Genomic DNA, 13394 nt, shown 5'->3' on the forward strand with positions numbered 1-13394 from the left:
CAAGTGACACTGTGTCCCTCTTGGTCCTTCTCAGCTTCCTTACCCACTGTGGGGCTGCTGTGTTGGGACTGCTGTTAGGGTGCCCCAGCTATTGCGAGGAAAGAGGAGACAGATGTACATCACCTTTTTATTCTTCCCTCTGGCGGTCATCCTGTGATCAGACACTTCTTTTCCTCTTGTACTGTGAAAAAAAAACAACATATAGAATCATAGAACAGTCAGGGTTGGAAAGGACCTTAAGATCATCCAGTTCCAACCCCCCTGCCATGGGCAGGGACACCTCACACTAAACCATCTCACCCAAGGCCCTGTCCAGCTTGGCCTTGAACACCGCCAGGGATGGAGCATTCACAAGTTCCCTGGGCAATGTGTTCCAGTGCCTCACCTCCCTTACAGTAAAGAACTTCTTCCTTATATCCAACCTAAACTTCCCCTGTTTAAGTTTTAACCCCTTACCCCTTGTCCTGTCACTACAGTCTCTAATGAAGAGTCCCTACCCAGCATCCCTATAGGCCCCCTTCAGACACTGGAAGGCTGCTATAAGATATGCTATATCTGAGGTACCAAACAGCTCAAATCTCCTTCTGCCATCTCCATCAAGCCTCAGCGTCTCTCTGATGAGCCTTCAATGTCAAGTCACCCTTAGTTTCTACTGTGTACCTGGGAATTGTTCTGGAGTCAGCTAACCACCATTTTCTGATGCCCTGGCATCCTTTTTCCTGGATCCAGGTGTAGGATTATGAATATAGCTGCATATTCTTGGTGAGGACTTCTGAACAAGAAGAGTTTATACGTTAAGCTTCTGGATTATCTGAAAGAAGGGTATTTTCTTAATTTTATTTTAAGTTTAGGTTTTCAAAACATAATTCTCAGTTTACTTTACTTGCATTGAGGCACTTGTTCAAGGTATCCTGTCCCAGGTTCTTCCATATTGATGTCCTTTCAGTCTCCGCTGATTCCAGGTGTCCTAGAGGAGACTGTTAAATGCAGTAGGCACGCTGTCTGTACTGAGGACATTCCCCGTTCAGAAAAGACAATTTTCTGACTCTTTCTGTCTGAAGATCCCTCTTTGCTTTGGCTCTCAACCGTTGAGTTTCTTTGCTCCTTTAGAGCTATTAGCACTGTTGCAGCATTTTTATTTCAGTTCCAAAAAGGAGTTTGCCAATTTATAGTTTGTCAAAGGAAAACATCTACAGACCAAACCTTCTTGATAGCCCAAGTGGGCAGAATTTTTCTCAAGCTATGGAACATCTGTGAGCTTCTTTAGCCTGCTAGAGATGCTGAGATAGCAGGTATAAGGTGACTTTGCTGGCTCTGGAAAAAGGTGTTTAATGTCTGTATGGCAAGAAGGAGAAGCCTAGCAAAGTCTTTGAGGTTTAATCCAAATGTCTATTTGTCACCCATCCTCATCAGTGTCCTTCAAGGCTTTTAAATCTGTGGGAGATAGAGCATGCCCTCTACCAGTGCTGGGGCAGGAGAAGTCTGGTGCCTGTGGGTCAGATGGTGCCACAGGTACACATGAGTTGAACAACTCGACACTGCCAGCTAAAGAAGCTCTTTAAGCAACCACTTTGTTAGGCAGCCCTTTAAAAGAGCTGCTCACTGTGACGTATCCCAGCTCCTGGGTTAAATCTTACTTGATTTAAATAAAAGTATCATGTATTTCCAAACAGAGGATGCAGAACTAGCTCTTTAACCTCCATAGCCTACAGTCTGGGGTAGTCTTTTCCTTTCATTGGTATTTTAGGAGGGAAAAGGATGATCCTCACTTGTCTCATGTAGTGGTTTATGCTGGTTTTTCATTTGCCAGAACTCTCTTGTGCGTTTCCACTTGAAGTTAAGGTGCTTTCTTTCTAAGGCTGTAACTAGTATCTTCATCTTCAAAACATCGTCTTCATCCACACAACTAGCATCTTCATTGCATTAGAAAACAGCGTTTATCCCTCTTCTGTACTAGTTGTTTGAAAGGTTACAGGGTTGTTTTTTTTTTGCCATTGATTCTTATGTAGCAGTGTGAATGCCTTGGCAATTTTAGTTCTTTCCAAAGCTTGACTTGTGTTCTCAGCTTCAGCACATCCTGTAACTGTACAGAGTGACAGGGGATTTTGAATCTATCATTTAAAACCTGAGACTGAAACAGCCCCTTGAAGTAGCAGAGCTAGACAGAAATCTTGGAGAATCCTTGCAACACTTCATGTCCCAGTTCCTTATTGTGCTCCTAAAATATGTTTCTGAATAACCTGTATGTTTTAAGCCTCCTAAACTTACTGGCATTTGAGGTTCTTTGATTTATTTTTCTCTTTTCCACTTACTGCAGCTGACTACTGAGATGGTGAAGGTAGGAGTGGGCATGACAGGCAGATTGAAAAGCAAAGGAAGTGCATGTTCATAAATCAGATAGCTCCATTCTGAGCCTCCTTTCTAGTGGAGGGCTTGGGTGATTAAAGAAAACATAATTTTGTTGAGAAGGTAGTGTGACAAATCCAAGGGTAGATAGCCTGTGGAGGGCAGTTGAATGCAGTAGTGCAAATGCAGTGTCCATCTCTGGATGTTTCTCAAAGACGGAAGATATAGGAGAAATCTCTCAACATGCCCTAGAGCAGGTTTAGAAGGTCACTGTCAGAGGCAGGGTGCTGGGTTAGAGCTTTGGTCCGGTGCAGAACAGCAGTCCTGGTTTGTTTTTTCATTATTGCACTATACCATCACAGGCATCTAATATTGATGATGTCCTGAGCCACCACACAAGCTTCTTGGATAACTGCTTGAAGGACTGCATGCTGACCAACCCGGAGCTGCTGAAGATATTCTCCAAGCTGATGTCTGTCTGTGTCATGTTCACAAACTGCATGCAGGTATGTACAGCCTCCCCATATTGACCTTGCCACTGCCAGCCAGCTAGGACAGTCCATTTATATGGGCAATCCCTCTTGTCCTTGATGCACATGAAAGAGCCTCTGTTCCTCCCACCAGCAGGCTTTAGACTGCGCATCCTTTCTCCCACATAGTTTCTGTGGCTTCTCCCTCCACAGAATTCTCTATGCTCTTCTTTTTTCAGTGTTGGGATCAGGTTCATATGAACGGAATTGCCTCTCTTCAGCCAGTCGTGCAGCAGAATATGAGGTGTAAGTTGTAGGGCTCTGTAGTTTCTAGCATGCTTTCTTCAGGGTCAGGCAAGAACTGGTGGTTGGACCCATGGAGACTGATCTCTGGGGGCACACTTTAGCCCATAGCGTTAAAAAAGACCCCAAACACCACCTTTCTTTGGGTTTAGGGAGCTTTGTGTATTAATATCACAAAATTAATCTCAGAGGTAGCTTTCGCAAGGTAGCTAGCTGCAGGGCCAGCAGAACTGTGTGAGCCTCTTGCTTTGCTATAACTGAAAGAAGGGGTCTAAACATTTGCACAACCCTCTGCTCTTCCAAGAGGTTCACCCAGAGCATGAAGCTGGATAGTGAGATGGACCGGCTCACCCTGGAGCATGGCACAATGCTGGGCCCACCAACAGAGGAGGAGCGTGCTGAAGAGACTGCAAAGAAGAAGCTGACTAACAAGGTGGGATGCAGATGGACAACTGGGTCCTTTCCCCTGTGGATGCTGCCTGGGTTGCAGTCTGGTCAGGGTAGCTGTCTTACTTCTTGCAGACAGACCTTCCTAGTTTCTAGAGCATCTATGGCCCCAAAAGCAGAATCTTTACAGAATTACATTTTTGAGGGTAGAGTGAAGTGCTGCTAGTGTTCTCAAAGTCTGTTTTGAAAACCCTTTCTCCTACAGCAGTCCCTACACTTGCTTTTAAGTCCTTAGTTGTATTTTCAGCTGTGCAGTGGGTACCCACGTACAGGCTTTCTGCAACTTGAGTACTTTGTTATTTCCAGAGCTAACACTTTGTGATGGATGAGCCAATACACTGTTGGGTGTGACTCTTTGTAGTCCACCCCCTTCACAGCTGGGGTATCTGTCTAGTTCATATTTCTCTATGTAGACGCACGTGTACTAAGCGATTTGGCCTGCTCTGCGCTCAGCATGTTGCCGCCTGTCCTGCTGAAAGCCCCTGTCCTGGCACACAGCTGGTAGGGTCCATCACACTGCAAGGCAGGTAGAGTGCTCCAGAGGTTACAGGCTGTCATAGGCAACACTCCCTTCTGCTTACTGGGTTTTCCTTCTTGAAAATAAATAATGACAGCATATATTCGAGGATAAGTGTACTGGGATCTACTCCGGGATTCTCCCAGATAGGCATAGCAAGGTTTCTAACTGCCAAGAGCTTTGAAGGATTTATTTTGGTGGCTGAGCAACTGTTAAACTCTATGGCAGTTTTTTTGAGCAGGTTAAGAAATATGGAAGAAATAATTGCATCTCTTTGGCAAGTGCAAATCAGCAAACACATGGGGCCACTATGCCTTTGTCTTGGTAGCTTTTGGCAGAGCATGCTGACAACCTCCACCTGACATCTGGCTTTGAAGCAACAATCAACAAGTTTGATAGCAATTTCTCAACCCATCTGCTGGACCTGTTGGACAAACTGAGCGTTTACAGCACCAATGACTGTGAGCACAGCATGCTCAACATCATCTACAGGTGAGCCAGTAGTTTTCTTGCTGTAACTTACTTTCTGTGGTTCCCAAATGCAGCTCAGGAAGGATAAATTGTTGTTTATAACTATGCATGTCTGCCCCATCAATGGAAACACTAAAATCACAAGAAATCTTGCTTTGCGTTTCAATGCAATGCTTAAAACCTTCCCACATTCCTTTGATCTATGTGAAATGTGTCTATTAATGTTGTAAATGTAACACAAGTGTTAGTTTTATTGGGGATCGTCTCAATGTGTAGTCAGTGAATAAGCTCATTCCTGAATACAGCATGACTATTCCAATATGATAAAATGATGCAAGGGCTTGATTGTAAGTGGCTATTTTGTTTTAAGTTCACACCTTTTATGTATTTAAATAAGCATCCCTTAATAGGAATTAAGGTTTTTGTAGTTGCCTCATCTGTACTTACTAGCCTCAGAGAGATAGAGAAAATCAGATGAGATGCACGAGGCCTTTTTTGGAAGGATAAACATTTGGTTTTGCTGTAAGGGTCATACGTATTAGTGTTTTGTAAGGGGCTTTGTAAGATCTGTGCTATAGATTGGTGTAGCATGGAGGGACCTGCCCTCGTACTTCTAGCTTTGAAGAACCATAGATAATGCTCTAAGAGCATTACTCTGCGAGTTGAGCCCATGTTCTATGCCAGCAGAATGCTTCTCACTCTGATCCTCTAGTGTGAGATGTCCCTGTCCATGGCAGGGGCTTGAAAATGAATAATCTTAAAGTCCTTTCCAACCCAAACCATTCTGTGGTTCTATGAGTCTATGATCCTGCTACCCTGAATATCCATTAGTTTCTTCATGCTGGCTGTGAGCCCAGCTGTAGTCTTATTTTCATGTATAAACAGTTGTAAACAGCTGCTATTGGCCCAGCCAGAAATTCAGGTCATGTTTAAGTGTCAGTTGTTTCCTTTCCTCTTTTTATGAGGAAAGCCCTTGTTTTACTAAGGAGCACTCCCTACTTATAAGAATAATTTTTGTCTAAATCTGTAATGTTTTTCAGTGGTGGACATGCTAGAATCAGTTGTTAGTGATACATAATTTTGTTCATAAATGTGCCCGATAACTGGTAAATCACATGCATTTCCTTTCTTCCCTTGGTGCTGTAGGGATTCGTGCCCCAATCCTTCTTTTTAACCACATAAGACTAAAGGGTACTTTGAGCTTTTTCCTGTTCTTTGTCCTATGTTTTGTTTTATTTAATTGTAGTGTTATTGCTCCTCTGCTTCATTTGGTTTTTGTGAACTGTACTTTTTGTTGGTCATTCTCATCCTTTAGCTTAACCTTCAGGAAAACAAAAAGAATATGAACCTGCAACCATTAAGTACTGTTCTCTGCCCTCCTGTGTCAGATGTCTTTTATGGATATCTGATAACCCTTACACCTCTGTTGAGATGTGATACACTGGAAAACGGAGAGAGAAAAGGTTTAGGAATGGGGTTTTTTGGAAGCAGGTTGGTGTCTGCTCCTCATCCTGTGTCTCTTGAAGCTTTCATTGTCCTTTTGTAACAGCATCTGACAGGGCTGTCCAGGATTCCTGGTATCAACCTCTGCAAATACTGTTTTGTGAACTGTTCCAGGAGGAGACTGGGCTTCCGGTTATTCTTTACTTCTGAGAACTTTTTGATTAGCAGCTACCATGTGTTTACCCAGCCCCTAGCCTCCTGTGGTAGCATCTGCTGCTCTGAGGACATGGTCACAGCTGAGACCAAGGTTGAACACTGAAACTGTCATCTCTGTTACTATGGATGCTTACAGGAGATGAGTCTAACCCACCAGCTCCCTCACCACTGTAGAGAATTACATGCCTTGTCTTCTTCTTTGTAGGATTGTATTCCTTATTTACGGGGGGCAGGGATACTCACAGGCATCTGAAAGGAAATGAAGTGCTTGCTGCTCTGAACTTTCCTGCTTCCATTCCCTGTCGGAATAGGAGCTTTTATTCCAGCCACCAGAACTGCCCTTGTTGGTTGATTCTCAATCCATGAGCTGGGAGGGTAGGAGAGGGCCCCTTCTCTACAGTTGAAATAACACTGATTCACTGTTTCTGAAGTGACTGGAGTCAGAGGTCTCCTTACCATGGAAATTCTTCAAGGTGAGGCCCCAACAGTACAAGTGATTGCTGTTCCTTTCAGGACTAACCAGAACAGCTAAATCTGCATTTCCTTTTCAGAAATGATGGTGCAGCCTTCTGAACATTTTATGTCGACCTTTATTTGCTTGGGCATCACTGTATCATCACTGGGCTGTTGTAGACTGCAGGCAGGATCTACCTGTAAAATTGTCAGGCCAGGGGGATTAAGCTCTTAGGCTCCCCTTGCTGCCCTCACTCCTAGGTGTTACAGTGGCATCCAGAGTCAGGCTAGATTCAGGGATTGAGACTGTAAGTAGTTGAGTCATCAGGCAAGAACATTTACTCCTCCTCAGTGTTCCAGCTCTGCCTCCTTCTTTATCAAGCGCTTACATTTTTATCATTACCAGCACAAGTTCTAACAGATGGGCTTTTTCATGATGCTCCATCCAGAGATCTTAATGGCAACTAACGCCATGATCCAGCCACTTGGACATCACTACAGGTCACTCAGGGCATGGCCAACACAGTGTTGAGGACCAAGTCACCTGCTCTTTTAATAGAAGAGCATCATGACCCCACAGTCCTTGAGTCTTGCAAAGAAAGAGCATATGGAGATTGTTCCATTGGTGGGATCACCCAGCTGGGTCCAAGGCTGGAGCTGGTTCTCAGCTTACTCAAGAAGACAACAAGAAGTCCTTTTCATCACGCAGCAGCAGAAGCCCTGCAGCGTTCCATCACACTCTATCATGTGTGATGCCAGACACTGATGTAAGGCCTTTTCTGACAGTAGCTCCTGTCAGCACTGCTCCTACACTTAGCATCAGAAGTTCACCTCTTCCGTCATTGCTTCCGTGCCCTTGTCTCAACTTTGTGCATCTACCAGGACAATGGGATGAGTACCATAGAGTCTGGCTGTGTATCTTACGCAGTTGTGGGTCCATGGTACCATGGTCTGGAGCTATCCTCCATCACACAGATGTTTTAGTGCTTCACAGGCTGCACACAAGTGTTAGCTGTGGCAGGAGGTGACTTGTGAGCTGTGGAAGCTCTGGAACCAGCGCTTACAAATATGGAGAGGTTGGTTTTCACACGAGTGCTTCCTGCTTCAGGAGAAAGGAGAAGTTTGGTGATTCAGGAAGGTTCTGAGAAAATGCTTCTCCGAGCAGTTTGCATTGAGAACGATGACCTAAGCTGTAACCAGATGTTCAGAAGAGGGGCTGAGTTAATTGCCCCCCCCCAGTATTTCCATGCCCCAGCTGTGTCCAAGGGCTGCAGAGTCTTTATGCCATCAGGACTGTCATCACTATCAAGACCCCTGATCTGGGATTACATGAGTCCAAGATGTTGGACACAGATGGACCTTTACTGACAAACCAGATGTCCCCATTTCCTTAACTGGAATACTGCATGTTAACAGGCCATGCAACAGAACATGTCTTTCCATTTCTACAGGCTGCTCAGTAATGTTTTAGAGAGTAGAAGTCCCATGATGAATGCCCAGACGTGACATTTAGCTCTCATTCAGTCTGTAGAGATTATTGGATCGAGTCCTGGACTCTATGGCAACAGGAACCCAAGAACCAGAGCGGAGATGGTTGCCATCTGAAATAACACATTTGATAGAGAGATGGAGCAGTTTATAAGATATATCAGTGCTTTTTTATAAATGATAACCTTTTTATATGGCTGCTTTTCAAGGGTGATGATCAACATGTAAGATAGATAACAAAATATCCCTTTTATTCATAATTCTGGGCCTGTGCTTTTCCTTATTTGGCCTGGTTAGTATTTATTCAGTTTACAGTACTGAATCCATCATATCTGTAGCACCAAACAAGAGAAGACCGAGATCCTGATGGTTTCCTTCAAAGCAGGAAAGCTCACACATTAACTCACAGATCGTCAGTGTGCTGAAGTCCTGCTGAGGTGCCTTGGCTACATTGCTAGCAGTGGTGACAGAGGGTTTGGCAACAGCAGAGAAATCTTCAGACCCTTCTTCATTGAGTAGTGAAAGGAGAATGATTACAGCATTAGTTTGTCATACTTTGTCAGAAGGATTACTTAATTCCAAATACTTAGAAATCTGACCCATCAAGTACTGTTAGCATTCATCAGATATCCTTCCTTAAAACAGTTTGGAGGAAATGGCAGTGACTGAGCTTAGAGTATGAAGTGATGCAAACCCCAGTGAAAAAAGCTCCAGCCACAATGCAAGAAACAAGTGTAAGCAGAGTTTGAGGAAGCACCGTGTGGATTCTTAAGAGGGAGTTGTCAAAGATCATTTAACCCTAAATGTACAGCTGGAAGGAAAGCAAAGCAAAATTCAAGAAGTCTGCAATTCAAGAAGTTTGGAATAAAGCAAATTTAGAAATGGAACAGGTCCTCAACGAAAGGATATGGGGCTGGGCTCTGTTCCCAAGGAACAAGGGATGGGACAAGAGGAAACAGCCTCAAGCTGCACCAGGGCAGGTTTAGATGGAGCTGAGGAACAATTCCTTCCCCACAGGGTGCTCAGGCATTGGAACAGGCTGCCCAGGGCAGTGCTGGAGTCACCGTCCCTGCAAGTGTTCACACACCGTGGAGACGAGGCCTCAGTGCCATGGGTTAGTGGTGGCCTTGGCAGTGCTGGGGAACGGTTGGACTGGATGAGCTTAAAGGGCTTTTCCAACCTTTTTGATTCTATGGTTCTGTGATTCTCTGATGTCCTGGCCTTATATTTGAATCAAAGTTTGGTAAATGTGCCTGCCTCAGTGTCAGGTTTCCTTTGTACAACTCCTAAAGAGACATAAGCTTTTCAACCAGGATAGAGCAACAGATAAATTCCATCTGTCGAGTCTCTGTTTTCTGCAGACACCAAAAAATGTCAAGGAACAATTTGTTGCCATTTGTGTGAGGTTGTTAAGCAACATGAAACTCAAATATTGTGCCCATTCACTTAGTATTGAAGCAACTTAATTTGAGAGTAACTTTTGTGTGATTCACAGGCTTATATCAACTATTGCTTAGTGTTCCAGGGCACATCTCTTTAAGAGCTGCATGTCTTAGTTGGCTTGATAGTGCAGAAATGTGCCTAGGAGAGGTCACAGCAGGCATGGAGCTGGGTGGTTTTGTGGCATCGTTTTAGATTATCAGGGAGACAGGATTATGATATTGCTGCTGTTGCCTTCTGCTGCAAAAATGGTTTTAATGTGAATAAATAAAAGTGTGATTTAAGAAAGTTCGATGGCAAGGTTCACTCTATTACTTGCTACACAGATGAAGCATGCAAAGGAAAACTGGCTTAGAAAAGTGTTTACACAGAGACTGAAGACACAAAAGACTTAAGGGAGACTGTCGTGTCTTAAGCCCCTTTGCCAACCAAGCAGCAGGCAGCCACTCAAGCACCCCTTGCCCCCTTCAGGGGGATGGGGAGGAGAACCTGAAAAGGTGTAAAAAAGCTGTGGGTTGAGAGAAAAACGGTTTAATAATTGAAATAAAAGTTGTTGTTGATGATGATGATAATAGGGAAGGAGGAAAGGAGGGGGAAGCAATAAACCCCACCACTCCAAGGAAGAAACCAGATGCTGCACAGTGCAATTGCTCACCAGCCGCTGATCAATGCCCAACTCATCCCACAGCAGCTATTAGTGGCTCCCCACTCAATCCCCCCAGTTTCTATACTGGGCATGATGGGCTGTGGTATGGAATACCCCTTTGGCCGGATCAGGTCAGGTGTCCTGTCTCTGCTTCCTCCCGGCTTCTTGTGCCCCTCCTCACTGGCAGAGCATGAGACTGAAAAGACCTTGATTTAGAGTAATAACTAGAACAATTGGAGACCCTCCCATTGAGTCATGAGGTTCAGAGTGATCCCCCCCTTGCTTTCTAACCTCCTCACAGATCTTAGGTGAGTCTAGGTTCAATCTTTGTCTCAGATTTGGACAACAGTTTATGTCTAAAAGAAATAATCACATGGATTTCATTTAGTGTTAATTCCACATGTTATCAGTCACTTACTGAGGATCTGTTGCAGATCATCTCTCTGCCTTGGGTAGTAAGGAGGGATCTGCCAGTCTCAGGTAAGGAATCTCAAACCTTGCAAGGCATCCCAGCTCAAGGATGGAATTACCTGGCATGCAGACCAACTGCAGCGCAGAGAGAACTTGAATTGATCCAAAGATCTGTCATTAGCAGATGACAGCTCTCTCTGCTTTGAAGAGCAATCTGAAGAGGCCTCTCAGCTCCAGGAGAGATCACAGGCATGCAGCAGCCTTGCTGCCTATCAAAGAGAGCTCAAAGAAGGCTCATTTAAGCTGCCTTTTTTATGGAATAAAGTGGTTGGCTTGTAATCAAATTGCACACAGTGGGAAAGGTATGCTTGAGACTCCTTGTACCCACTGCTTTCTTTGGTCCTTGGTAAATGAGTCTTGGAAAAGCCATGTGCTATGCATGTGTTAATGGCATGATCAATGCTCCAGGCTCATATTCATCGATGCTTTCTGGGTCACTCTGCCCTTGGTGGGTTTCCTGGAGGAGTTCTTGCCCTGGCTACAGTTCAGGCTTTCACCTCCTTTGGAGCCTGTACCAAACTACTGCTGGTTTGGTTTAGGTGGTTGAGTGCATCTCCTGCTTTGGAGAGGCATTTACAGGTATCAGCAGTAGTTGCGATTTTGGCTCAGCGTCTTCCGACCAGTTACTCATCTTCTTGAATCATGAATCTGTTTGAAGCACGCTTGTGTTAGCAAGGTGATGATGGTGGTGGTAATGCAACATTCTGTGGTAGTTACAGTGGATAAATGGTGGATTTCATATGGGAATCGTTATGAACCATAGTTCAGTGGTGGTACTAAGGAGCGGTGGGAAGGGGTCAGGAAGATGCAGAGACTGAGGAGCCCTCAGCCCTGGCACCTTGTCCCCGAGTGACAGGTTTCCAGGGCTGTGTGGTCAAGCCATGTCTCTGGAGAAGCAGCAATTGGTCCTTCCTGATGTATTTTAGAATGTAAAGAACAAGTGAAATTTAGCCATCTATCAAGGGATGAGCCCAGAAGAGGTGGCACTTGACAACCTGTGGCACAGTGCAGACATCCCCATCTCACTCTGGACCAGCCACTGTGTCTGCCCAGCCTGGGGAAGTCCTGTGTTGGGGATGGCAGGTTCAGAGCCCACTGTGGTGTGGTCACATTCATGCCCTAGGAGAGACTTCTCCAGCAGCCATGGCTGGAGAAGAGCAAGGCTGTGGGCAGGGGCAGTGAAACACTGGAGAGGTCTGTGCTGCGGTGCATCATCTGCTGCTTCCCACAGTGAGACTTGCTTTGCTTTGCATCCCTCATTTGAACCAACAACGTTCTAAAATTCATCTCACCCTATAAAAGACTTTCACAGAATCACAGAATCCTAGGATGGTTTGGGTTGGAAGGGACCTTAAAGCTCATCCAGTTCCAACCCCTGCCATGGGCAGGAACACCTTCCACTAGAGCAGGTTGCTCCAAGGCCCTGTGTCCAACCTGGCCTTGAACACTGCCAGGGATGGAGCAGCCACGGCTTCTCTGGGCACCCTGTGCCAGCGCCTCAGCACCCTCACAGGGAAGAGCTTCTGCCCAAGAGCTCATCTCAGTCTCTCCTGTTCTGGGAGGTTAAAGCCATTCCCCTTGTCCTGTCCCTACAGGCCCTTGTCCAAAGCCCCTCTCCAGGTTTCCTGTAGCCCCTTTAGGCACTGGAGCTGCTCTGAGGTCTCCCCTTAAGGGGCCTTCTCTTGTCCAGGCTGAACCAGCCCAGCTCTCCCAGCCTGGCTCCAGAGCAGAGCTGCTCCAGCCCTTGCAGCATCTCTGTGGCCTCCTCTGGACTCGCTCCAACAGCTCCACATCCCTCTTGTGCTGTTGCCCCAGAGCTGGATCAGGACTGCAGGAGGGGTCTGCCTTTCATGCAGCAGAGGAGCAGGATCCCTGCTGCTCGCGCTCTGGGGGTGCAGCCCAGCACATGGAGGGGTACTGGGCTCAAGCGCTCACTGGAGCCGGGTCATGAGGGGCTTCTCATCACCCAACACCCCGCAGTCCATCTCCTTCCCCTGTGTTTTTGGATCCCCTCCATGCCCATGAGCATCAAGTTCTCGGGGGCAGTGCTGAGCTGAAACTTCTGGTGCTTTTGTCTCTCAGGTTGGACTTCAATGGGTTTTACACGGAGCGCCTGGAGCACATGTCTGCTGAGCGCAGCCAGAAGGCGGCTCCTCTGCTTGCCCGTCCGGCCGTGCCTGCCCAGTGAAACCCTGCTGCTGCTCCCGCTGCCCTTCCACCTCTTCTGCACCAGCAGAGACCCGGACACTCACTCACCTCAAGCTGGGAGCACCCAACCCTCTGCATTCAGAATGTGAGCTGAAGACAAACCATAAGGGTTGTCCATTATGGGACAATATACAGTCTCTGGGATGTTTGTAATGGGCTTTCTCTTCTGAGAGGCTTTTGTCAGGTCCTGTTTTTTACTGTTGTGTGTTTGTGTGTTGTAAAATAAATAAAGGGAAAAAGGGCGATTATTTTGTCTGTTAGCACAACCAGGGTGCGAATTAGGCTTTCATCTGGCGGGATGCTGATTTGCTCACAGAGATCTGGCTCAGCTGCCATGCAGCATTATTTTGGGAGGAGAGCCTAACTGGGGCATTGCTGGAACGGAGCTGATCAGCTGCTCTAACTGAGGAGATGGGCTTTGCAGCTGAGCAGGTACGTGATGTTCATACCATATTGGCCACGTCCTCAGCAGAGG

At 45.9% G+C, this 13394-nt stretch overlaps 1 protein-coding gene across 2 annotated transcripts in view; it reads left to right on the forward strand.

Moving 5' to 3' along the window:
* The window catches only part of TUBGCP2 (tubulin gamma complex component 2), a 33597-nt gene extending 20453 nt beyond the window's left edge, over positions 1-13144 (forward strand). For both annotated transcript variants that reach the window (XM_061458478.1, XM_061458470.1), the window contains 4 exons: positions 2709-2852; positions 3424-3552; positions 4412-4575; positions 12794-13144. In XM_061458478.1, coding sequence (XP_061314462.1) covers positions 2709-2852; positions 3424-3552; positions 4412-4575; positions 12794-12899 — 543 coding nt within the window. In that variant the 3' untranslated portion in view covers positions 12900-13144. The remainder of the gene's footprint in view (positions 1-2708; positions 2853-3423; positions 3553-4411; positions 4576-12793) is intronic.
* The last annotated feature ends 250 nt before the right edge of the window (positions 13145-13394 follow it).

The sequence above is a fragment of the Pezoporus flaviventris genome, unplaced genomic scaffold (assembly GCF_033815535.1).
Source record: "Pezoporus flaviventris isolate CSIRO_AGI_PZ_B2104156 unplaced genomic scaffold, CSIRO_AGI_Pfla_v1 ptg000001l, whole genome shotgun sequence".
Taxonomy (NCBI): Eukaryota; Metazoa; Chordata; class Aves; order Psittaciformes; family Psittacidae; genus Pezoporus; species Pezoporus flaviventris.